Genomic DNA, 25,124 nt, shown 5'->3' with positions numbered 1-25,124 from the left:
TTTTTTTTCTTCTTCTTATTTCTTATAAAAATATTTTCTTGTGGTATATATACACAATGGAATTCTATGCCTCCATCAGAAAGAATGACATTTCCCCATTTGTTAGGAAATGGAAAAAATTATATTAAGTGAAGTAAGCCAGGCCCAAAGAAGCATAGGTCCCATGGTTTCCCTTATTTGCAATATCTAGTATAGGTATGAGTCAAGCAGAAAAGGTCAGATAATGTGACGTTAGGAAAATGAACCCTTAAATATGTATTTTAATGTTTTCGTTTCTTTCATGCATATGTTTCTAACGCATTTATAAGATTATTTCTTTGTTGCTTTGTATGTCCCTCCCCCACAGTGTAACCCCCGCTTTCACTATATTTGATGTCAGTACAACATGTGGAGGAGATGGGGGCAAACAAGTCGTTTAAGGATTCAGGTGGACCTGTTGCAACAATGAGAAGTACAAAATGTCATGTCAAAACCAGCTTTACAATGTCGGTGGGGGGGGGGTTATAATTGGGTGGGGGGAGGGGGGAGACTGGGAAGGGAGGTGAAGGGTAAACAAAGGAGGAGGCTGCAATGCTTGGTAAGAAATGTATGCATTATCCTGCCCATGTAATTGTAGCCCCTCTGTACAGTATGTTCTCAAATAAAATAAAATAATATAAAAAAAATATTTTCTTTTGGGGGCTGGGAAGGTGGCTCAGTGGTAGAGCGCTTGCCTTGCATGCATGAGGCTCTGGGTTCGATTCCTCAGCACCACATAAGAAAAAAGAAAAAAGCCAGAAGTGGCACTGTGGCTCAAGTGGTAAGAGCACTAGCCTTGAGCTGAAGAGCTGAGGGACAGCGCCCAGGCCCAAAGTTCAGGCCCCACGACCGGACCCAAAAAAAATTTTTTTTCTTTTTATTTTATTGTAAAGGTGATGTACAGAGGGGTTAAAGCTACATAAGTCAGGTAATGAGTACATTTTTTTGAGCAGTGTTACCCCCTCCCTCGTTTTCTCACATTTTCCCTCCCCCACTGACTCCCCTTCCTTTCTAATCACTTATCTCTGAATGCTAAATTGCACTATGTTCCTACATTTCTTGTAAATAAGATAGATGTTGAATTGATGATGGACTCAGAATGATCTTGTCATCAGAGGAAGACAGAGGAAGCAAAATGATCTACATCCAGACACAGGAAAACAATGTGCTAGCAGCACTCCCAATTTCTAACACTGGTGGCCTGGTCCAGCAGTGTTCATTGCCATACATCTATCAGGAAGTAGAGGTAGGCAGATCTTGCTGCAAATCCATGACCCATGTATCCTGAACACAAGTTTGTTATTTATTCACTCAGAGCCTTAGTTTCCATATGTTTTAAATACCTCATGTTCAAAATTTTGAAGAACGCAAAATTTGTCTAAAGTATAAAACCTTAGAGTCCAACCACACATTAGTCTAACATCTTGAGAGTAGATGTTTTTAGATTTGCAAATGGACGGATGAAGTTAAGTAGTGATTTTGTGGATAAAGGAATCTACATAAAACCAAAGCCAGAAACAAAGGGTAACACGTGATATACATGGACCTTGTTTGTGTATGGAAACAGGGCTTGAACTGTATGCATCCTTTGGATGTAGATGTAGGTGCTAACATAGAGTAGGTGCTAACATTTCTGGAAAAAGTGATTAGATTGTGTCTGGTAAGAAATGACATAATAGACTCACTAAGCTTCAACTAACTCAATTATCTAGTCTGCCTCTGTTTATTTAAAACATGATTCATCTTTCCCAGTATATGATACATTTCCAATACCAAAAAAGTAATCTGCCTTCAAGGAAAGCATTTTTTTTCACATTTTATGCAATGGAATTTTTTGTCTTAATTCATATAAGTATTTGGAATCCAAAATTTGCAAGCCTCTTATATTTAATTTTACACCTTACTTGTTATTACCTAGAAGACTTTTAGAGCATACTGATCCCAGTATCCTGACACCATAATAAAAAAGACATACTGACAACAAATGACTCACACCTGTAATCCTAATTACTCAGGGGGCTGCAAATCTGAGAATCATAATTCAAAGTGAATCAGCAGAAAAGTCTGTGAGACTATCTCCAAATAATTTTTTTAAAGCTGGGCTGGAGGAGTGACTCAAGTGATAGAGCACCAGTTTTAAGTGAAAAAAGCTAAGCAAGAATGTGAGTTAAAGCACTTACCAGTACACACAGACACATAGACACACACACACACACACACACACACACACACATGACATACTGAAAATAGCCTATATACAGTGAGATGGTTAAACACAAGCAGAGCTAAGCCCAAATACCTCTTCTAGCACGTAGCCTTGAACTAGTTATTAAGATTCCATTCATTTCAACAGTACAATGGCCAAAGTGAGAACACAGTACCTATCTCGGGGCTTTTGCTAATAAGAAGTCATCTAAAGCACTTACAGTGCTTAGCATATAGGAAATGAAGTTACTATTGATATTCATACCAAAATGTATGAGGATATTATTTAGTGCCAATATTTATATTGGCACTGTTTTATTTCATATATGCATATACATATACACATATCCTCCCAAAAAAGTTTTGTAGAGAATTCACAGCAAGAAACAAGAATGACTGATAAAGTTAGAAGATAAGCACAAGCACAAAGAAAATCTATGGGCAGTCTTAGTATAGGGTCAGATGCAGAGTCATAATGAAAAGTGTAAAACAGGCCCCTTCCATACTCTACAAGTGGTGCCCTCAGATGGAATTTAGGTAATGTGTTCACATGGCCATGAGATTTTATAAATTTTCTCCACAACTGGCTAAAAATTCTACCTTTCTATTCCAATCATTTTCACTGTCCCACTTCTAAAATCAAATGGTGCTAGAATCACCAAAGACATTTTAAGAAATTTGAGAGGGGAAAACATATAATTTTTAGAAGAATATATTTATGAGATGCTAAGTCAATTTCTGTATACTATATAGTTAAAATATTACTGGCCATCTCATGTAGGAATGGTTTCCAAGAATATTCCTATACTTTCTGCTGGAATCTCAATGACCAACCATTCATTTTGCTATGTGACTCAAAAGTACAGAACCAGTGCTTTTACTGTGATATGAAAATGTTTTTGGCAGCTGGCACTAGAAACAAATGGTAGTCAAAATAAATGTTCCTAAAATGCACCAAATGAGATACTATTATAGAGGTGCACCAAGTACTTAGAAAAAATATTAAGTTGTTTTCTGAATTTTGTAGTGGTTGTACTGTGACCTTTTTAAAATATGAAATTTGTTGCAATTTCTTATCTAATCAAAATGAATATTTGCTTTCTTATTTTTCTAATGTTTTTCTTAAGGCAGACCCATGAAATTTTATTAGCACAGGCATCAAATAACCCCCATCCATTGTAATTAAGCATTAAATTCAGCTCTGAGTTGCCTAGTAATTTGTGAAAGGGAAACACAGAATGTTACATAGTTTTTCTAGCCAACAGAGGACATAAACTGTAACAAAGTTATGAAAAAGGTAATCAAATATAAGATTTTTCCATGATGAGATAACAACACAATCAGTTTATCTGAAGTATAAGTTAAAAAACAAACTATATGACACACTGCACATCAAGTGCTATTTAAAACATTCAGCAGCACCAATCCCAAGGCCTAAATTCTTAGCCAAAAATTATGATAAAAGTTTTCTTTCTTTAGGGTTATAATGAGACAATCTTCTTTGATATGATCCTTTTAAAGCTAATATTGTGCATACATTTAGGATATATATGTGTGTATATATACGTATGTGTACATACGTATATATATGTCCAATATGAATTGTGATTGCACAAAGCTCTAAGAAATAAATACTACTTCTGAGGGTAATCCAAATAAATAACACCATCAACATTAACTCACTGACTCATTTTCCTACTCACACATCAAATGCTAGAGTTAAATTAGATAAAACCTGAAAAGTCTTATGATACTTTCTTTTTCATATTCTATATATGTAGATGCTTAGTTGTTGTTTTATCTATTCTGATGAACAAACAAGTAAGGGAAGAAGATCATTCCTAGCTGGTCACTAATAAAGCAACTATTGAGAAACATCTAATAATTATAATAAGTGACATTTATTTATTTAAAATATTTATTTGAACTATGCTTGAACTCTGGGCCTGGGTGCTGTCCCTGAGCTCTTCAGCTCAAGGCAAGCACTCTACTACTTCAGCCACAGCACCACTTTCGGTTTTCTGGTGGTTAATTGGAGATAAGAGTCTCATGGACTTTCCTGCCTGGGCTGGCTTTGAACCATGAACCTCAGATCTCAACATCCTGAGTAGCTAGGATTACAGGTGTGAGCCACTGGTGCCTGGCGACTTGACTAAGATTTTAAATCAAGTTGTAGAATATAAATCCACTACTAAGCCTGAGTCAGAAAATGTCCTATCCTAATAGCCTACGCAGGATGGGTCAGTACCTAAGCCTAAGGCTTTGAGTGAAGAGGCTGCTCTAGAACTGTCAGAACCATTTAATCAAGGAGATTAGGCTACCCTTTTTCTTTTATTTTAAAAAAAGTGTCTTTTATGTAACTATAACCCCTCTGTATATCACTTTTATAATAACAATTTTTAAAAATTTTTAAAAAGATTAGCACCAAATTTTTAAAAATAGTTTTTCATATTTATGACCTTAGAACAATGTTATTTGGTTGATTTCAGAGAGAAGCCAATGTTTTGGATAGTTAATACACTATTCTATACCAGCAATGGAGACTTAAAATTGCTTTAATTTCAAGAGCTTTATTCGGTGATCCTGTAGGGTTAGCATGCTCTGCTACTGATAAGCCACAGAATTTCAGCTCAATGGTTAGACATAGAAAAGGTATTTTTTTCTATACTATATATGACTGTATTTCTCAAGTCATTAGTAAATCATTGTAAAGTCACTGTCACTGAAAGTTATCTCATAGATAACTTTTACATATAAAGATACTATTTCACCTTTACTAGAAGAAATTTTACTAAACAGGAAATTAGATAGGTGATCTACAGAAAGTTTAAGCTCATCTGGTAACTTAAAACCTGGTCTCTTTATAAGAGTTAGAAATCAAAAGACTTTTCTGTTACTAATAACTTTAAATCTACATTAATAAGACTATCTTAACAATTGGGCTCAAAGAGAAGTGTGGTGGTCAGACCTTTGGGAGATGTGTGGTTTCTCTTGAGGAGAAGAGGATTTACGCACAAATCACAAATTCCAATCCCAAACTTTGGATTATAAATGAGAGCTTTGTTTTAGGGATTAAAAGGAAAATATAGAAGAAGAAAAAAAAAAGGCAGGCTCTGGTGGCTCATGCCTGAAATCCTAGCCACTCAGAAGGCTGTATCTGAAGATTCTGGTTTGAAGCCAGCTGGAGCAGGAAAGTCCATGCGACTCTTATCTTCAACTAACCACCAAAAAGCCATAAGTAGAGCTCTGACTCAAATGGTAGAGCCTTGTGCTCAGGGACAGCCCCTAGGTCCTAAGTTCAAGCCCCAGGACAGGCACCAAAAATAATAATAAGCATTTAAAAAAATGTTAAGCCAAGTCATAAAGCATATTCACAAACACTTGTAACTGTTCAGAGGAAAAAGAGAATTTATAAAAATAAGTGATGACTAAAATAAACGAAGAAAACTCATAGAACTGTTTCACAACATTTTATGAAGTTAAACAATTCTTTATTTCTTTGTTTTGTCTTGTTTTATTTCCTAAGGGGGGGAAAATACAGATTTAGCACCAGTGGCTCAACCTGTAATTCAGAAGACTGCAGAAATCAGCTTTGGATCAAATTCAATCTCTCTGTTTTTAAATTCCAGCCTTAAATTAAGCAAACATCACCATGTTAAACATTTTTCTCTTATGGAGATATAAGAGAACAGAAGCATCAAGTTCAACAAAGAATGCAAAGCTTGCTCTTGTCAATGAAAAGTATATTGAGATTTATTTAGAAGTGAAATTTTTATTATGAATAGTCAGGTTGAAAGGGGAAAATCCATACTATAACCCCTTCAGTGAATTTCTTAACACCTGTTTTGTCCAACTCTTCTGAAACTGTAAATCCCCAGTAATTGAACTTCATTTGACTTTAAAAAAAGAAGCTGTATTCTATGAGCCTTACATAATTGAAATCAAATCAAGTCATTGAACTGGCCATATATATAATATTTAAGTTTATTTTAATTATACATTAACAATATATTAATTAAATATATTAAACTGCATATATTATTGTCTTTTGATAATGGCCAATAATTTCTGACAATAGCACATAGTTAATACTCACCTTTGTTCCCAAAATATATTTGTATAAATGAAGTATCTACACTTCAAAACCCAAATTCACAAGGAAAGCATCTTCTAAATCTTACTGCTGTAAGCTCCTTTTCGTAAACTGTTATTATACATAATAAGAGACTTGATTTCACAGCTCCTGTAATAACACATTATAAGTTTTACATTGGACGTTTTTTTAACCTTAAACTCTTTTGATGGCAAAACCATTTTCCTCAAAGCTGATTGGTTGTACATGTCCAGAACAGTGCTTATATGTGATCTTGCTATGCCAAGCTTTCTGACAAGGAGGAATACTTTTATTTTAAACCTTTTGGATACTGAACATGGCACCTTCATGAAGAATTTTTGTTTTGTTATTAAGAAATAAATGTGTCTTGCTCCTTGGTTCTCCCTGACTTCAGCAATTTGTAGTCATTCCCATATAGACCATTAAGAATAGATTTCCAAGACAGACTAACAAGGTTCAAGTAAAAGTTTATTTTTTATATATTGCAGCTTCTACCTGGCACTGGGTGAGTACTAGAGATTATCAAGAAAAACTGTATAAATTGCCGAATAATGAACTTAATTCATAGAAGTTGATGGATTTTTAATTGACTTCCTTAATATTGGTTATTTAATAATTTTTATAGATTAATCTGATCAAAGTTTCACCTCCTTGTCTTATTTGGTATGTTTGTTTTTCTTGTAGGTTTTCTTCCAAACTCCTTAAGACCTCTTAAATACCATATCTTTGTTCAGTTCCCCATAAAGAAGTGAAGTTTTGCACTAGAAGTATCTCAAAATACAATGCCCATGTCATTTTCTCTCTGATTTAGCTTTCATCCTAATCTTAAAACAACAGAAGATTAAACTTGATTTTGAGGACTGTCTAATAAGGGTATGATCGGATAAAATTTAACATGACATGTGCTACCTTAGAGGTGAAGCTTTGCTATTTGTTTCATTTACTTATTCCACTTCAATATTTTAGCTCTTTTCTCATACTAAATCTTTATTTTTCCCAAAAGGCTTATGAAAATTTTGGAGAAAAAATGTTGCTGCTTCAGTGCAGAAATAGAATCTCTTTTCCTAAACTACATAACTTGGTGAGTATTTTCATTTTTTCCCTAGTACCTATTCTACCAAACTATCAAGTCACACTATCTAAATATGTAAAAAGAACCTAAGAGCACATGTGTTCACAGATGAAAGAAGTAAAAACTTAAATGATCATGGTACTTCATAGCAATCATGATTATTTCAAGTTCAAAGAATAATCATAATCAATTGGATAATCATAATTATCCAATCGTGTGCTTTTTTTTCCACTTTTAAAAATAGGCATTTATTGTGATTTGTTCCTTTAAAAGTACCCCAATGGTAATGTGTTCACCAATCATCTACTTTAAAGGTAGACCATATCTTAAAAATCATCTGACAAAATATACTAATTTTACAAAAGAGATAATAAGTAATTTTATATTTGTAAAATAAAGACCATAGTTATCATTGTGAAACATTGTGAAAGTTGCCTTTCTAGCAACTTGATAACTTCCTAATTTTTAATTTCCACATTTTATTGTTATGAACCATTTTCTTAGCATCGTTGTGTTCTTTCTTCCTTTCTCTCTCCTCTTCCTCCCCCTCTCTCCACTTTCTCTTATCTTTCCTTTTTAATCTGGTTTCTTTGAGTAATAACTATTTAGTAGTTTCTTAAAATAGACAGCAGACACTTCTTACGTTTCTCTTCGCTACTTGACAAAGTGAGCTTCTAAGTAACCACAGTAATCTAAGCATAATTATTTTGTAGTTCAAAAATAATATTCAGTTTTGTTTTTAGGTACCTAGTGGGAAAATGAAGATTTTCCTGGTCTTTCTAGGTCTGCTTGGCAATTCCGCTGCGATGCCAGTGAGTATTTCTTAAAGCGTTAGGCTTTTCTTTGTTTCTGTTGTTGCGTAGCTGGGGAATCATTGTTGGGATTATTTCAACTGATATTTTGCATTTGTCATTGATATTCTTTCAGTTCCAGATGCCCATGCCCCGAATGCCTGGATTTAGCAGTAAAAGTGAGGAGGTATGTATGCTCAGTATCAGAGGCTAAGTTAGAGTCTAGAAATTCCTTTAAAAGTGAAAATACCAGTGGAGGAACAAAGGGTGAACAAATTCAGCAGTAGTACTAACTAGACACTAGACACTTTGCTCTCTGGGAGAGAGCAAAGGAAGGGGTGACATTGTCCAAAAAGAAATGAACTCATTACCTGACTTATGTAACTGTAACTCCTCTGTATATCACCTTTATAGTAACAAATTTTTAAAGAAAAAAATGAAAATACAGGTAAATTTTCTAACTAACTATTCTAATGCCCATGATAAAAGTGAGGGAGAATTGAAAGTCTTAAACTCTCAAATCAAGACAAAGTAATAATTGCCCTAATATGATCCTATTTGTGCTTTCAATATTGTTAAGATGCTATATTTTATAATATATTTTCAAGATAATATCTTTTTGTAATATCTGGAGATATCTTTTCAAGATAAATGTAAATTTATGCTAAAATTAATTGACTAATTTAGTTAGCTTCTTGGTAACTTTGTTACCCAGTTATTTATAGCAAAGGTGGTTAAAAGTAGATACTTAAGTATATAAATATATTTTATATAACTCATTATCAATAACCAAATTCAACATACATCAGAAAGAAAATTCATCTTAGAATTACTTTGTTCCCAATTCTGAAGTTCAAATTAACAAAACACTCAAAAACTTCAAAGTAAACCACAAGTTTGTTTTCTATTATTCTATATTGATTCTGCACAAAATGAAATTCTGACTTAAATATTAAAATGCCCTACATCTTTAAAATTTATTTATTGTTATTGTAGAGGTGATGTACAGAGGGGTTATAGTTACATATATCAGATAAAGAATACATTTCTTTTGAGCAATGTCACCCTTTCCCTACATTTTTTAATGAATACTCATGTTAAATTCACATATAATTAAAAGTCATTATAAAAAACATGACTTAAAATAAGAAAATTGACATATTTCTTAAAATTTAGATAAAAGCATTTTGTGTGTCACATTAATAGATTCCTTTCATTGCAGATGATGCGTTATGGTCAATTCAACTTTATGAGTCCCCCATATGTAAGTTCTTTTTTATATTATTTCTGAAGACTTTTTATTTATATTCAGATAGCTGCTATATGGTTTATCTTAAGTAACAAAGACAGTAAGAGCCATCTACGGGCTTTAATTATGCTATAATCACTATAAAAATAATTTTGTTGTACCTTCATGTAAGATTTTTCCTTATTTAACACTATTATCTCTTACTACAAATAAAAATAATCTATAAATTGTAAGAATTTTTCATATCCAACAAAAATGTAGTTCTGGGACTATATCACAGAAGATATGTTCACAGTAATGACAATAAAAAATAATGAAGTAAGTGTTATTAGAAGAGTAAATTTTATTTGGAGTATCTTGAAAAGTAACACGAAAGGTGTGAGCTTTTTATTTTATTAAAATAAATGTTGGTTAACATGACACTGTATTATAATCCTCAGAACAAACTAATGAAAGAATTGCATCAAGCATCAGTTGGAATGTTTGCAAAATTTGTCTGACAAAATTGTATAGTACAAATGAGAACATAGCATGTCACTTTCTTGTGGTATTAACATAAATGGTCCCTCTTTTTCACACCTTCATTCCTGGTTTTAGTGCTTTTGCCAGTGAGATGAAATTTTTGCCAACATAACATTCTAAAATCCTTCATTTTAATGCAAGATTTACAATATTGTCTTCCATTAGTTCTATAATCTTTGCACTGTAATATGAATATCCAATAGATAATAAAAGAATAAGTTTAGGTCTGGGGAGGTGGCTTAGGGGTAAAGTGCTTGTCTAGTATGCATGAAGCCCTGGGTTCAATTTCTCAATACCACATAAACAGAAAAAGCCAGAAGTGGCACTGTGGCTCAAGTGGTAGAGTGCTAGCTTTGAGCAAAAGAAGCTCAGGGACAGTGCCAAGGCCCTGAGTTCAAGCCCCACAATGGCAAAAAAAAAAAAAAAAAGAGAGAGAGAGAGAGTAGCTCTGGAGGCCAGCCTGGGCTACATAGTGAGACCTTGACTCAAACACACACACACACACACACACACACACACACACACACACACACACACACACACACACACAAGAGCAAGTTTAGAAACACAGAGTTTAGCATTAAATCAGGGTGAAAATATTTGAATGGGAACTGACTGATTGCAACTTAAATCACCTGATGAATTAGTAATTTAAGGTTATAACTACTTTGTTTTCCTATCCAATCTGGTGGACCCATCTCTGACAAAGGAGCATATGAACAGATATAGGTGTTTACACAGACATAATTTTTAGACTTTCTTTTTTTGTTGTTCTGCTTTTTCTGTTTTTGCTTTGCAAACTCACTTCCTGTATCTTTTGTTTTTTTCTTCCATCTGACCTATAATGAATCACATGGGTTTTAACTTTGACATCAAAGTCTGTAATTTATTTATACTTCTTACGTCTGTATCAGGGTTGCAGATTTAGAAAATCACTGTCAAATATTTAAACGAAAACTAAATTCTGCCTTTCAGTTAGTTGTTTGGTTTCCTAGAAAACTGAAGTTCATTTTGCAAAACAATAATTAAAGAAGTTCTGCTAAAGTTAAAGTTTTCATTGTTAAGCTCCATAGAATATTTTCTTTTTTTTTTTTTCTTTTTTTTTTGGGGGGTCCGGTCGTGGGGCCTGAACTCTGGGCCTGGGTGCTGTCCCTCAGCTCTTCAGCTCAAGGCTAGCGCTCTACCACTTGAGCCACAGCTCCACTTCCGGCTTTTTTTTTCTTATATGGTGCTGAGGAATCGAACCCAGGGCCTTGAGCATGCAAGGCAAGTGCTCTACCACTGAGCCACCTTCCCAGCCCCCCATAGAATATTTTCTTCCCCATAAGTCTTTTTAATTCCTTGGCTGGATTTTGGAGACTGACATTAGAAGGTAGGGAGTCTGCCTCTCGAACCTGATGTAATTTCATTGTCTTTGCATCTCTTTCAGATGGCACCTATGATCCCTTATGGAAATGGCTTGCAGTTTCCCCAGCAGTTCCCACAGTTCCAGATGCCTATGTGGCCTCAGCCACCACCTAGTGCATGGCAGAATCCCCCAACACCCAAACACCAGGGCAACAATGACCATACCCCAGACACTCAAAAACCCAACCAGACTGAGACAAACACTCCAACACAGAAGCAGCCTTCAACATCACCACCACATGAACCAACTCAGGGCAAAGAGGAGGCTCCACCACCTCAGGTGAGACTTGAACCAAAAATTACAAATCAGTCATAAAAAGACTATGATTTGAAAAGGATTTGGAGGGCAAAATCCCTGAGTACATATTGCTTCATATCTACATATGTACTTCTTTTGAAATTAAATGTAAGTATCATTCCATGATAATACAATATTCACTTTAGATATTTACCTAAAACTTCCAAAAGACTTAATGCCAGCCTTGTTTGTTTCTAAAGTACCCAAGTATTACTACCTTAAAGAAAATCCTTTTAAAATATGGAGTCATTATGGAATAAGAGTATAACTGTAAAAGTCAAAGACAAAGGTTCAAGTTCTATCTCCAGCCCTTATTGGATGTATGAGCCAGCCATTTCACCTGTCTATACACAAGTTCCCCATGAATAATCTAAGTGGCCTCTAAGTTCTTTTCAGAGCTATGCTTCAATGAAAGTAGTCACACTACTCTCCTACTTCAGAATGACATCATACAGTTATGAAGATATGCAAATGGTTTCTCAAATCTCATTCTAAGTAGAATATAAAAAATACTAACTTTGGGTAATGTATTATCATGAATAGTTACAGATATAGGTTATCAAAAATGAATACAATGTGTTTGTGAATTTAACTAAGCATCACTATCCCACAATACTGTAAAATTTGTGAAATTATGTAATCACTTAATCACAATAAAGAATTTACAAAAAAAATAATGAATAGAACAATACTCTCAGGTCTAAGCCATGAGGAGGCTGAGATCTGAGGGAATGCCAGTAAGACTCTTATATCCATTTAACAAAGAAAAAAAGTTAGAAGCGGAACTGTGCTCAATTGGGAAAGCACTAGTCTTGAGCAAAGAAGCTCAGGGACAGCATTCAAGCCTTGAATCCAAGACTGGCACCAAATAAAAGAGATACTTTTAGACTTAGACTTGAATATTAGTTTGTTGTTTTGCTTTTCTTTTTGTTCATACCAGTCCTGGGGCTTGAACTCAGAACCTAGACCCCGTCCCTGAGAGCTTCTTTTGCTCAAGGCTAGTGCTCTACCACTTATCCACCATGCAATTTCTGGATTAATCTGAGTAGTTTATTGGAGATAAGAGTTTCACTACTTTTCCTCCCAGGTTGGCTTTCAACCATGATCCTCAGATATCAGCCTCCTGAGTCACTACAGGCATGAGCCACCAATGTCCAGATTGAACTCTAGTTTAAATCATTTCCCTGCCATAAGGTTTTGGGCAAGTGACATCATTTCTCTGAGACTCAGAATCTTAAGTAAAATGGAAATATGAATGTTACATATCTAAGTAGTTTACATCTTTAAAAAATGTTTTGGGAAGGGGGAAGTGGGTAGAAGGGAATAGTACAGGAAGTATGCATGTATGGAAATATTATAATGGAATTCCCCTTGTACAATTAACATATGACCATAAAAAAGAATAGTACATATCTTTCATGGTTATCTGAGAATTTAACAATGTAAAATGCTCATGATAGTGCTTACATCATGTTCCATAGCTGGTGTTCAATATTGCTAACTATTATTATCTTTGCTCAAAAATACACACTGAGAGAAAAGAAAGAGACTAGTGTAAAAGAAAATATAACCCCTCGAGTTTCAAATATAAACAACTGATTAATTTGATTCATTTTTTCATTTATTCTTCTTATTTCCAAATAACTCTGATTCTTCCTTTTTCTAGCCGTTTCCACCATTTGGCAATGGGCTATTTCCCTTTCAACAACCACCATGGCCAATTCCACAGGTAAGAATTTTTTTCTTTCTTCCTTTCCCTCTTTCTTTCTTTCTTTCTTTTTTATTTATTTTTGTTTGGTTGGTTTTGTTTCTTTAGCAGTCATGGGGCTTTGAACTCAGGGGCTGGATACTATCTATACCTGAGCTTTTGTGCTCAAAGCCAAAGCTTTATCTCTTTGAGCCACAGAACCACTTCTGGTTTTCTGGTAGTTCCTTGGAGATAAGAGTCTCATGGACTTTCCTGACCAGGGTTGCATATGAATCCCAATCCTCAGATCTCAGCCTCCTGAGTAACTAGGGTTACAGGAATGAGCCACCAGTGCCCAGCTTTACACTAGAAATGAAAGATAATATTTGCAGGTTATATCGTAAGTAATAAAGTTCATTCACTGCTAGAATGCTATACCAAACAGTAGAGAGTATGAAACAATACCATCAAATCAAAAATTATTCAGGAAAATATCTAATAAAGAATTTTTTTAAGAGTTAAGTATGTTGACACATAGCTGTAATCCCAGCTCTTAGGAAGGCTAAAACAGGAAGAATTCAAGACTAAAGAGACTACATAAGGAATTCAGGTTCATTTTGAGTAAGGTAGGGAGACTTTGTCTTAAACAAGTAAATCAATTAATTAAGTTTTTTAGCTGGTACTAGAATATGAACACGGGACCTTGCAACTGCTAGGCTTGCTTGTTCTGGTGGCACCCTGCTGTTAGATAAATTAAATAGGCAACCAAAGAAAGGGAGAGCAGCACATGGTATTCAGGCAGGGGAAAGGTTTATTTTCGAGCTGCAGGCCGCCTCTGGTCACGTTGGCAGCCCTTGCAGCTGGGGGAAAAAAAGATTGAACCACAGCAGGGGCCAGGGCTTATCAAGGCCAGGGGTTGGTGGACAAGGTATGGCCACACCAGATGTGGACGTGACCTTAGGGAGGGGCGGGGGGGGGTGGAGATTAGCTGCCTGCAAGTGTGCCAGTTACCTAGGTGATGTAGGTACTGGGGAGACTTAACCAAAAGGAGGGAGGAGTCTGCTCCCCTTCCCAAGGCCAACCTTACATCTGCAGCCTGAGTCATATTGGCTGGTTCTTTTGAAGACGGAGTCTCATGAACTTTTCTGCCTACATTGGCTTCAAACCAACATGCTCTGAATCTCAGCCTTCTGAGTAGCTACCATTATAGGCATAAGCCACTGATACATGTGTAGATTAAGATTCTGAATAAAAATTTACTTTAATTGCTGGCATGACCACCGTTTAAATTACTGGACAGCCATTGATTATCAATTAACAAGTTAATTTTAAAGGTTTGTGTTTCTCTATGTCTATTTCCTGGCTTCTTTAAAAGATTCAAACTAACAACGATTAGTCCTATTTAATGTAATGGAGGGACTTTTTTGCTTTTTTTGTCAGTCGTGGGGTTTGAACTCTGGGTCTGGGCACTGTCCCTCAGCTCTTCAGCTCAAGGCTAGCACTCTACCACTTGAGCCACAGTGCCACTTCCAGTTTTCTGAGTGATTAAATTGGAGAAAAGAGTCACACAGACTTTCTTGCCCCAACTGACTTTGAACCATGATCCTCAGATCTCAGCCTCCTGAGTAGCTAGGATTATAGGCCTGAGCCACCACAGCGGCAACAGAGATACTGATATAAAATGAAGTTTGAAAAACATTTAGTAAGTTATTATTAGAGTAAGATTTTTCCATCTTATCCTATCTTTAATAGCCATAGATATATAAAGAATCTTACAAAATATACGAACTTTCAAATTTTAAAATCAGATAATAAAATGTAATACTGAAAATATATTACAGGCAATATATGAAGTCAAATAAATTATTTGAATTAAAGAAATAATGAAGACCAGTTATTGAAAAAAACTAAATGTCAAGAAATACCTAGAATAAAAAATATTTGATGGCTTTTCATTCCACAATGGCAAAAGTTTTTCCTTGCCTACAACTCTATAATCAAGAGAACTTTTTATCAATAAGGAGAAAGAGTTCCTTACTTTTTTGTCTTAAAACATTAACTTCTTTTTACTGGCCACACTGAACTAAGGAAACTAAGGAAGTTCTAGGTAAAGCTCAAAAGCAGTATAACTCTCACAATGAAGTATCTTATTAAGTTCACTGACTAGAATTTCTTGAAAGCCTGTTGGAACCAATGAAGTATCTTATTAATCTCATTGACTAGAATTTCTTGAAAGCCTGTTAGAACCAAACAACCTTTTCTAAACTCTCCAACTTTATAACACTTTATAACAACTGAGCAAACACTGAATCTCCAAATATCTAATCTAATCTAATATCACTCAAGTGTGTGTGTGTGTGTGTGTGTGTGTGTGTGTGTGTGTGTGTGTGTGTGTGTGTGTGTGTTTCCCTCTTCCCTTCCTCTTTCTCTTGTAAGGTAAGGTATGATATGTGTTTGGGAGTTAATGAGTGTTTGAGGTAGCAGGATAGAGTGGTTTCTAAGAGTTGTAGACACACAGATATTTAAAGAAAGATAATCTAGGATCCATCTGAAGCCTTGCATTTATCCATAGTCACTAGTAGATCATCTTAATAGTCAAATAGTGAGAAGCAGTGACTTAGAAGCTAAAAGATCACAGTATTCACATGTAAATCAAGATGAACTTCCATCTTACACATAAATAGCAGCAAATGGTTTCCTCCTGTGTTCACTGCAGTTTTTTACCTTTCAGAGGGTACCACCACCAGGGTTTGGACGTCCACCTCTCAGCAGTGAAGATGGAGGAGGAGTAAGTTTAAGTAAAGCTACATTCTCCATTAAGAATTACCGGCTCCTGCCTGTAATTCTACCAACTCAGGAGGCTCAGATCTGAAGATCAGGGTTAGAAGCCAGTTCAGGCAGAAAAGTCTGTGAAACTCTTATCTCCAATGAACTACAAAAAAAAAAAAAAAAAAAAAAAAAAAGCCAGAAGTTGGGCTGTGGCTTAGTGATAGAGTGCTTGCCTAGCATGCATGAAGCCATGCGTTCAATTCCTCAGAAAAAACTGGGAGTGGTCCTGTTGCTCAAGTGGCAGAGTGCTAGCCTTGAGCAAAAGATGCTCAAGGACAGTGCCCAGGCCCTGAGTTTAAGCCAAGGAAAGGAAAGGAAAGGAAAGGAAAGGAAAGGAAAGGAAAGGAAAGGAAAGGAAAGGAAAGGAAAGGAAAGGAAAGGAAAGGAAAGGAAAGGGAAAAGGGGAAATGGAAAGGGAAAGAAAGAGGAGGAAAGGGAAAGAAAGAGGAGGAAGGAAGGAAGGAAGGAAGGAAGGAAGGAAGGAAGGAAGGAAAGAAGGAAGGAAGGAAGGAAGAAAGGAGAGAGAGAGAAAGAAAAGCTGGAAGTGAAGCTGTAGCTCAAGTGGTAGAAAACTAGCAAAAAAGCTCAGAGGATAATGTCCAAGCCCTGAGTTCTGAGTTCAAGTCCCAGGACTGGCAAAAAAGAAAGGGAGAAAGACAGACAGACAGACAAAGAGACAGAGAAGAAGGAAGGAAGGAAGGAAAGAAGGAAGGAAGGAAGGAAGGAAGGAAGGAAGGAAGGAAGGAAAAAGGAATTGCAATCTATTAGCTTATTCCTGTAGACTCAAATCTAATAAGAAAGGAAAATGCAACTTAAAGGAATTGAGCCAGAGACCTAAATAAAATGTAATATATCATTTCTTTTCTACATTTATTTCAGAGATCTCTCACATAATTATAAATGAAACTAATAGGGTTTGAGTTTTTTGTTTTCTTTTGTGCCAATAGAAGGGCTTGAATTCAGGGCCCAGGTACTATCCCTCAGTTTTCTCACTCAAGGCTAGCACTCTATCACTTGAGCCACTCCTCTACTTCCTAATTTTTGGTGATTAATTAGCAATAAGAATCTTTCAGATTTTTCTGCCCAAGTTGGCTTTGAACCATGATCTTCATATCTCAAACTCCAGAGTAGCTAGGATTACAAGCATAAGTCACTGGCGGCCAGCTAGATGTTTTAAAGGTTGATAGTAGACTCAGTATTAGACAGTAAATAAAAAGACAAAAATTAAGAATATCTTACAATGATATCCTGAGAACTAAATGATCATTTAAGTACCTCATTGTACAAGTAAATTGAATCTCAGAAAAGACAAACTACCAATTTGACCCCCTAGGTTACAGGACAAATTAGACCAAAAATCTCACTCTTAAAATATCCTGTCCAAGGCTGGGAATGTGGCTTAGTGGTAGAGTGCTTGCCTTGCATGCATGAAGCCCTGGGTTTGATTCCTCAGTACCTCATAAACAGAAAAAGCCAGAAGTGGCACTGTGGCTCAAGTGGTAGAGCACTAGCCTTGAGCAAAAGAAGCTCAAGGACAGTGCCAAGGCCCTGAGTTCAAGCCCCAGGACTGGCAAAAAAAAAAAATATATATATATATGTATATATTACATATATATGCATATATGTGTGTGTATATATATATATATATATATATATATATATATATATATATATATATGTCCTATCCAATAGGCTGTTTCTGCTTTTTTACTGAATCATTCCAGGAAAAGAATCAAATAGATTTCATACAGTGCTAAACTGTATGAAATACCGTAGCATTGTTCAATCAGGTAAGTCAATATAGTTATTGTAACATGGCACCCTACCCTGGAGCTTACTTCCTCTTTTTTATTAAGTATTTAAGGTAAATACAGAAACCAATAAGCTGATGAAGGCAGGGAAAAAACACAACAAATTCTTAAAATACTGATATTGAAGATTAATAAGTCAGTAACAATACAAGGTGCTTTCTAAAGATTGTTATGAAATATTCAAATAAAAATAATTCAGATAACTGCATACAACCTAACCTAGAAACTGGCATTTCAGATTTTCACAAACAAAAATAAAAAGTGAAACAGAATATCCTAAGCAGTTAACAAAGCCATTAACTCTGTATTCTACCTCTTGAGGACACTGTACAATTTCCTGCATGATGTTAGAGATATCTTCTTACCTGCCTGTTTCATTATCTATGTCTGCAAATGAGGATAAAAATACCTTTTTTCAAGCTGAGCACCAGTGGCTCAAGCCTATAATCTAGCTACTCAGGAGGCTGAGATCTGAGGATCACGGTCCAAAGCCAGCCCAGGCTCTTAACCTCAGAAAAGCGGAAATGGCACTGTGGCTCAAGAGGTAGAGTGCTCGCCTTGGGCTGAAGAGCTCAGGGAGAGCACCCAAGCCTAGAATTCAAGTCCCATAACCGACAAAAAACCAAAAAACAAAAACAAAACACTTTTTTCCTATAGTGCATTTAAGATTAAAAACTAGAGTTTTAGGGGCTGGGAAGGTGGCTTAGTGATAGAGCGCTTGGGCCCTGGGTTCGATTCCTCAGCACCACATAAGCAAAAAGAAAAAAGCCGAAAGTGGCGCTGTGGCTCAAGTGGTAGAGCGCTAGCCTTGAGCTGAAGAGCTGAGGGACAGCGCCCAGGCCCAGAGTTCAGGCCCCATGACCCGACCCAAAAAAAAAAACAAAAACAAAAACTAGAGTTTTAGAGGCAGCTCAGAAGAGCTTGCCTGTCATGTGCAAGGCCCTTGATCTGATCACCAACATCATGAAACAAACAAAAATAAAATGCCAGACAAATACAAAAAAAGTGACAGGCCAAGGCTGTGATGATTAAATCATTCATTAACTGATAAAATAATAAACTATGCACTTCATACTGTGCAGGAAGACTCATAAAAATATTTTCATTCGGGCTGGGAAGGTGGCTCAGTGGTAGAGCGCTTGCCTTGCATACCGGAGGCCCTGGGTTCGATTCCTCAGCACCACATAAGCAAAAAGGAAAAAAGCCAGAAGTGATGCTGTGGTTTAAGTGGTAGAGCGCTAGCCTTGAGCTGAAGAGCTGAAGGACATCGCCCAGGCCCAGAATTCAGGCCCAATGACCAGACCCACAAATATATATATTTTTTTTCATTCAAAATTTTACATAGAAAAAGCTAGTGGGAGAATCCAAAGAAAATAAGTAACCGATATCAAGTATAATGATCGTTGTGGCCGAAGTCTGCACTGCCATGTACACTCATGAGTAGAAGCTATACCAAATTCTGCCCACTGAAGTCAGGACACAGAGGTTAATAGTCAAGGTGTGTCTTGAAATATGGAATGAGGTATATGCCAGGAGATATAAACATGTATTTGGAAAAGCTGGATATGAAGAAGCCATTTTCAAAATTAAGTACTCAAAGAACTAATAAAAGTTATGATTTGCAAGGCCAGAAAGTACAAGTGGGAGGAAATAAGGTTGAATGTTATGTCTGGAATTATTATTAAAATAGTGTATATATAATATTATACATATGTTATAAAATAATTATATAATACTGTTTAGGTACTCAGCTAGTTCCAAGCGCTATTTTTTTTTTTTTTGTCAGTCTTGGGGCTTGAACCCTGGGCCTGGGTGCTGTCTCTCAGCTCTTCAGCTTAAGGCTAGCGCTCTACCACTTAAGCCACAACACCACTTCCAGTTTTCTAGTGGTTTATTGGAGATAAGAGTCTCACAGACTTTCCTGCCTGGGCTGGCTTTGAACTTCAATCCTCAGATCTCAGCCTCCTGAGTAGCTAGGATTATAGGCGTGAGGCACCAGCACCTGGCACTCTATCTTTTTGACCCTCATGAAAAACTATAAAGTTGATATTTTATTACTTTCTCTATTTTACAAATGAAGAAAATAAGGTTAGTCAAGAGTCATGGTACTAAAGTTGGTGAAACAAGGATTTCAACTCACCTCTTTAGAGGCCCACATTCAGTACAAAGTTGCACCACCTTCTGCATTTTGCTAAGGGTTTTAGAGTGTATCCTTGGAGGTAAATAGCTTTACATATCTAAAGAAGAAAATGGCAAAAATCATACACTGGAATGCCTAGCCTCCACTCTCTGACTGCCATAGTTAAGGAAGTAAAGGTACAAAGTAGCCAATAAGGAAATTACTATATTAGTTCCAAATAAAGAGATAACGGAAGAAAAGACAGACACATTTGAGACGGCAAATTAATTGAGGAAATAAAGGAAAGAGCAAAACTTGAAAAACTACGTTAACATTCTCAGAGAATGAAATTTGAGGGATGATGAGCCCAGTTCCGGTGCATTCCTTTGGAGATAGTTGTAAAATCTGTAGTGTAGTTTTGCTGAACTAGAGATGTATGCGTGGGGGAATGAGAAGAACATATCCATATCGGGAATACTGGCATGCAAACAGATTGCACAAGGTAAATTTGTAAAATGAAAACAGAAAATGGTTAGAGGATAGCAAAAGTTAAATTAAAAACTCTTAGATTTAAGACCTAGGCCCCAAAATATCAGAAAGTACTATGAGGAAGAAACAGAATTTCAAGAAAGGAACCATAGCCAATGGTGTTAAAGCAGCATGTAACTTCTACGATTTCCCTATTATGCTAAAAAAAAAAAAAAAAAAAAAAAATTCCAAGTGAGACCATGGTGGGAAATAAGAATAATTATTGTTTTTCATCTTCTTTCCTGCAGAATCCTTATTTTGGATTTTTTGGATATCATGGCTTTGGGGGTCGCCCTTATTATTCAGAAGAGATGTTTGACGATTATGAAAAGCCTAAAGAAAAAGATCCTCCTAAAGAAGAGAGCCCAGCCACAGAAACCTCAACTAATTCAACACTGACTGAGACTAATTCTACCCAACCAAATGCAGGAGGGAATCAAGGCGGAAATGACACCAATACAACAGGAAACAGTGCTCCTGGGCCGAACCCTGGAAGCAACCCTACACCTCAAAATAGGGTCTTCCCACTCCCTAGAGTTAATGTTTCAGGTCAGGCAGTTACCAGAAACCAAATCCCATGGAGATCTGGTCAACCAAATATTTATAAAAATTATCCAAATCCTAATATCCGAAATTTTCCTTCAGGAAAACAATGGCATCCCACTGGTACTGTGACAGATCACAGACAGTTTGGGCCTTTCTACCGAAATCAACAGGGTCAAAGGGGTCCTCAGTGGAACTCTTTTGCTTGGGAAGGCAAACAAGCAGCTCGTCCAGGAAATCCAACTGCTCGTCCAGGAAATCCAACCACTCATCTGGGAAATCCGACTGCTCGTCCAGGAAATCCAACTGCTCATCCAGGAAATCCAATTTATCGAAAATCTTACCCTCCTACTTCAAGAGTCAACTATCCCAACTATGTAGGAAATCCAGCGAATTTCAAAAGAAAACCTCAGGGGCCAAATAAGCAACCTGTGGGAACCAATGCTGCTTCATTGGGTCCCAAACAGGGCATTGTTGGCCGCAATGAAAAAATCCAAAATCCAAAGGTAAAGTCACCAGGTCCACAAACCCCGTCTACACAGGCTACACCGGCCCCCTGGAGAAACTCTCAACATTACAGAATTAACAAACCAAATTATAAAGTGCCTCACCCTGAAGGTAACATGATAGGCCCAAATTTTAATTCTGTTAATCAACGTGAAAACTCCTATTATCCAAGAGGAGATTCCAAAAGAGCACCAAGTTCCAATGCACAAACCCAAAGCCATAATTTACCGAAAGGGATTGCTTTAGAGCCAAAAAGAATCCCTTATGAGTCTGAAACTAAACAGCATGAACCAAAGCACAATACACACCAACCTGTGTATCCTAAGGAAATCCCTTCTACAAGAGAACGTTTTCCTGCTGGAAGAAATACCTGGAACCACCAAGGAATCCCACCATCCTTTAAGGAAGATCCTGGAAGGCAAGAAAAACATTTACCTCATCTGTCCCATGGCTCTAATAGAAATATTTTCTACCCTAATTATAGTCCTTATTATCCTAGAGAAAACTCATTATACATTGGAGGCAATATATGGGATGAAAGAGTTGATGATACTCCCAAAACTGTGAGGCAACCAGAAAATTCACAGTATGTCATGAATGCTCTAGACCAGAAAGCCACTGTTCATTATAATGAAGAAGACCCAATTGATCCAACTGGAGATGAATCTTTTACAGAACAAAATAAATGGGGTGAGGATGAGATGGACTATAAAGGAGGCTCAAAAATTAGGCTTTTCAAAGGTAAGCAATATGCCTCAAATCAACCAAAGGAATATTTTCCCTATTCCTTGGGTAATCCATCAAAACCCAGGGAAGATTTCCTTTATGGTGAACTTTATCCCTGGAACCCAGATGAGACTTTTCCCTCAAACAGTCCTGGTCCCACTCTATCACCACCGGTGGAGAATGGGGACTATTATCTTACTAATGCTATTGGACAAGAAGAAAGCACTCTCTTCCCTTCATGGAACTCCTGGGACCACAGGATTCAAACCCAAGAGCAAAAAGAAAGAGAGCAAGATTTCAACAAAGATTTCTGGGAGCAGTCAACGAATTTACACACAGCTAATCTACCAGACCACAATGAGAACTATCTCTATCCCAAGAATTCCCCAGTTGGACTTCAGAAAAATCCAACCTGGCATGAAGATGAGAATTTGAACTATGACTTGCAAATTACTAGGTTAACTTTACCAGAAAGAGAACATTTGGCTTTCCCAGATTTAATTCCTCAAATTTACCCATCAAGTCAAAAAGAAGCACATTTATTTCACCAAGGCCAAAGAGGTTCCTGCTGCATTGGTGGCCCCATCGGGCCTAAAGACAATCCAATGGCTCTACAAGACTATACGCCATCCTATAGTCTTGCACTAGGAGAGAAGCAAGACACAAACCCTATGTATACCGAAAGTAGCAATACCAAATATACAAGATCTGTGGTCTCTCCAACAAGTATCCTAACTGATCAGAGAAACAACTCAGAGAAGGAACTGCCTGGAGAAAGCCAAAGCCCAAGTCTTTTTAGAGATGATATGTCCACTGTGAGAAGGAATACACCATGTTCTATAAAGAATCAACTGGGTCAAATAGGAATTATGTCCTTTCCTGATGCCAGCACCCTTCAATCAAAGAACACACCTTGTCTCAAAAATGATCTGGGAGAAGATAGAAATAATGATCTGGAACAAATTTTCGAAAGCAACCAGCCTGACAAAAGAACTGTTGACCTTACTCCTGAGCAGCTTGTTATTGGTACACCTGACAAAGATCCCAAACCAGAAGGTATTCAAAATGAAATGGAAGGAAATGACAACAACAGGGAAGAGCAAAGACCACCTAATATCTTGAAGGTACCATGCCTTGGCTCCAAATTAACAAAGCTTCACTCCTCCACCACAGCAACTCCATCTAGCAATGGAAGGCAAAGCCTAACTGATAGTGATCTTTCTATGCCAACTGAAAGTCCTAATACATTAGTTGGGTTAGCTACAGGGGAGCAATTTAAGAATATAAATGGAGACCAACTTAATGCAGATAAACATACTTCATTTGAATCCTTTCAAGGAGGTATCGATCCACAGGACCAAGTAGAAGGCTGCTTATTACTTCAGGCCTAGGGATTCTTTTAACCAAGCATTCTTAGGGGAAGGAAAATAATACTCTATACCAACGGTTCCCCAACTTTTTTTCCCAAGAGTTAAGTATCCCCTTGGTGATCCTTTAGTGTTTCTTCATTCCAGTAGTAGTGGAATAGTGGCTTAGGTGGAGCTAATGAGATTAGGCCTCTTTGGAGTGGCTGAATCCAGCTCTGTCACAAATTAGTGAAGACCTAAAAGAAAGTACAAAAGCCATAACCACTTCTGCCTTGAAACTTGGAAGCTACTTGTCTGAGTTTCCTTTTGCTTTCTGATTCCACCCTTTTCTCTCAAAAGTCCCTGTTTGCAAAATTATCTGGTTTTGTATGTGATAAAGGCAGACGAACATTCTATTTTGTATATGGAGATCTATATACCAGTATAATCCTGATGCACTGTATATTTTATTTTCTTGCATTTATTTTTTGTTGTTTTTTTCCTAGTTAGTATTCTTTGTACTGTATTTATTATTTCCTTTCTTGCCATTGTTCCTTCTTTCTTTCTCACCCATTCTATAGTTAGCTTTCTATTTTTCTCCCCATCTTTCTATCACTTCTATACAAGGATAACTATTGTTAACTATAATTAGTCTTTTATATTCACTTCCTCCACTTTCTTTCCATCCTCCTGTTCTGGCTCCTAATGTGCCACTTGACAATCAATCCCTTTCAGTTATTCACCTTCACTCTTCCCCCTTTCTCAATTACTTTCTAAATTCTACTACTCTCCCATTTTTATTTCTTGGCCCAGCCAATCCATTACTGTAAGATATATTTGACATAGCACATACTGATACTTTTTTTTTAATCTTCTCACGAAGACATGTAGACAGCTCAATTGAAGTAATATATTCCAGGAGAAGAGAAGACAGTTACCAGAATTAGATAGTTACCAGAATTAGAAGCCTAGGGCAAAGACTTAGGAAAGTAGGAAATGAAGAACTAAAGAAACTGTCACTGTGGAACTGATTGTCCAGAAAAAATACTGGGACTTGCTACATCCCATCACCAATTCACAATTTCAGAATCCATAGAATCTTATGCAGATAAAACCCTCAATATATTTAGCTTTACTAGTTCAGAATAAATTATTCTAACAATGTATACTACTACTAACATGCTTATTTTTCATGTCCTTGTAGAATTATTCACAGACACAGTTTCTTGGTATCTTTAATAAATAGTGTAAATTATTTTGTAAAGTAGATATTTCTATGTTGTCTTGAGTTTTATTATTATTTTTACTACTGTTAAAGGCATTTTGGCCTATTATTTGGATATTTGCTTGCA

The 25,124-nt window shown here is 36.4% G+C and overlaps 1 protein-coding gene across 1 annotated transcript; it reads left to right on the top strand.

Annotated features, from left to right (window-relative positions):
• The first annotated feature begins 7,364 nt into the window (after positions 1-7,364).
• Positions 7,365-24,970, top strand: Enam (enamelin). The gene is made up of 9 exons (XM_070013176.1): positions 7,365-7,418; positions 8,153-8,221; positions 8,343-8,387; positions 9,423-9,464; positions 11,401-11,658; positions 13,343-13,405; positions 16,095-16,151; positions 20,899-21,421; positions 21,491-24,970. Exons 1-9 carry the CDS (start codon positions 7,365-7,367, stop codon positions 23,815-23,817), a joined length of 3,438 nt encoding a protein of 1,145 aa, XP_069869277.1. The 3' UTR covers positions 23,818-24,970.
• The last annotated feature ends 154 nt before the right edge of the window (positions 24,971-25,124 follow it).

Source organism: Dipodomys merriami, unplaced genomic scaffold (genome assembly GCF_024711535.1).
Source record: "Dipodomys merriami isolate MVZ:Mamm:240054 unplaced genomic scaffold, mDipMer1.0.p SCAF_9, whole genome shotgun sequence".
NCBI classification, from domain to species: Eukaryota; Metazoa; Chordata; class Mammalia; order Rodentia; family Heteromyidae; genus Dipodomys; species Dipodomys merriami.
This window is presented reverse-complemented; position numbering and strand designations above follow the sequence as displayed.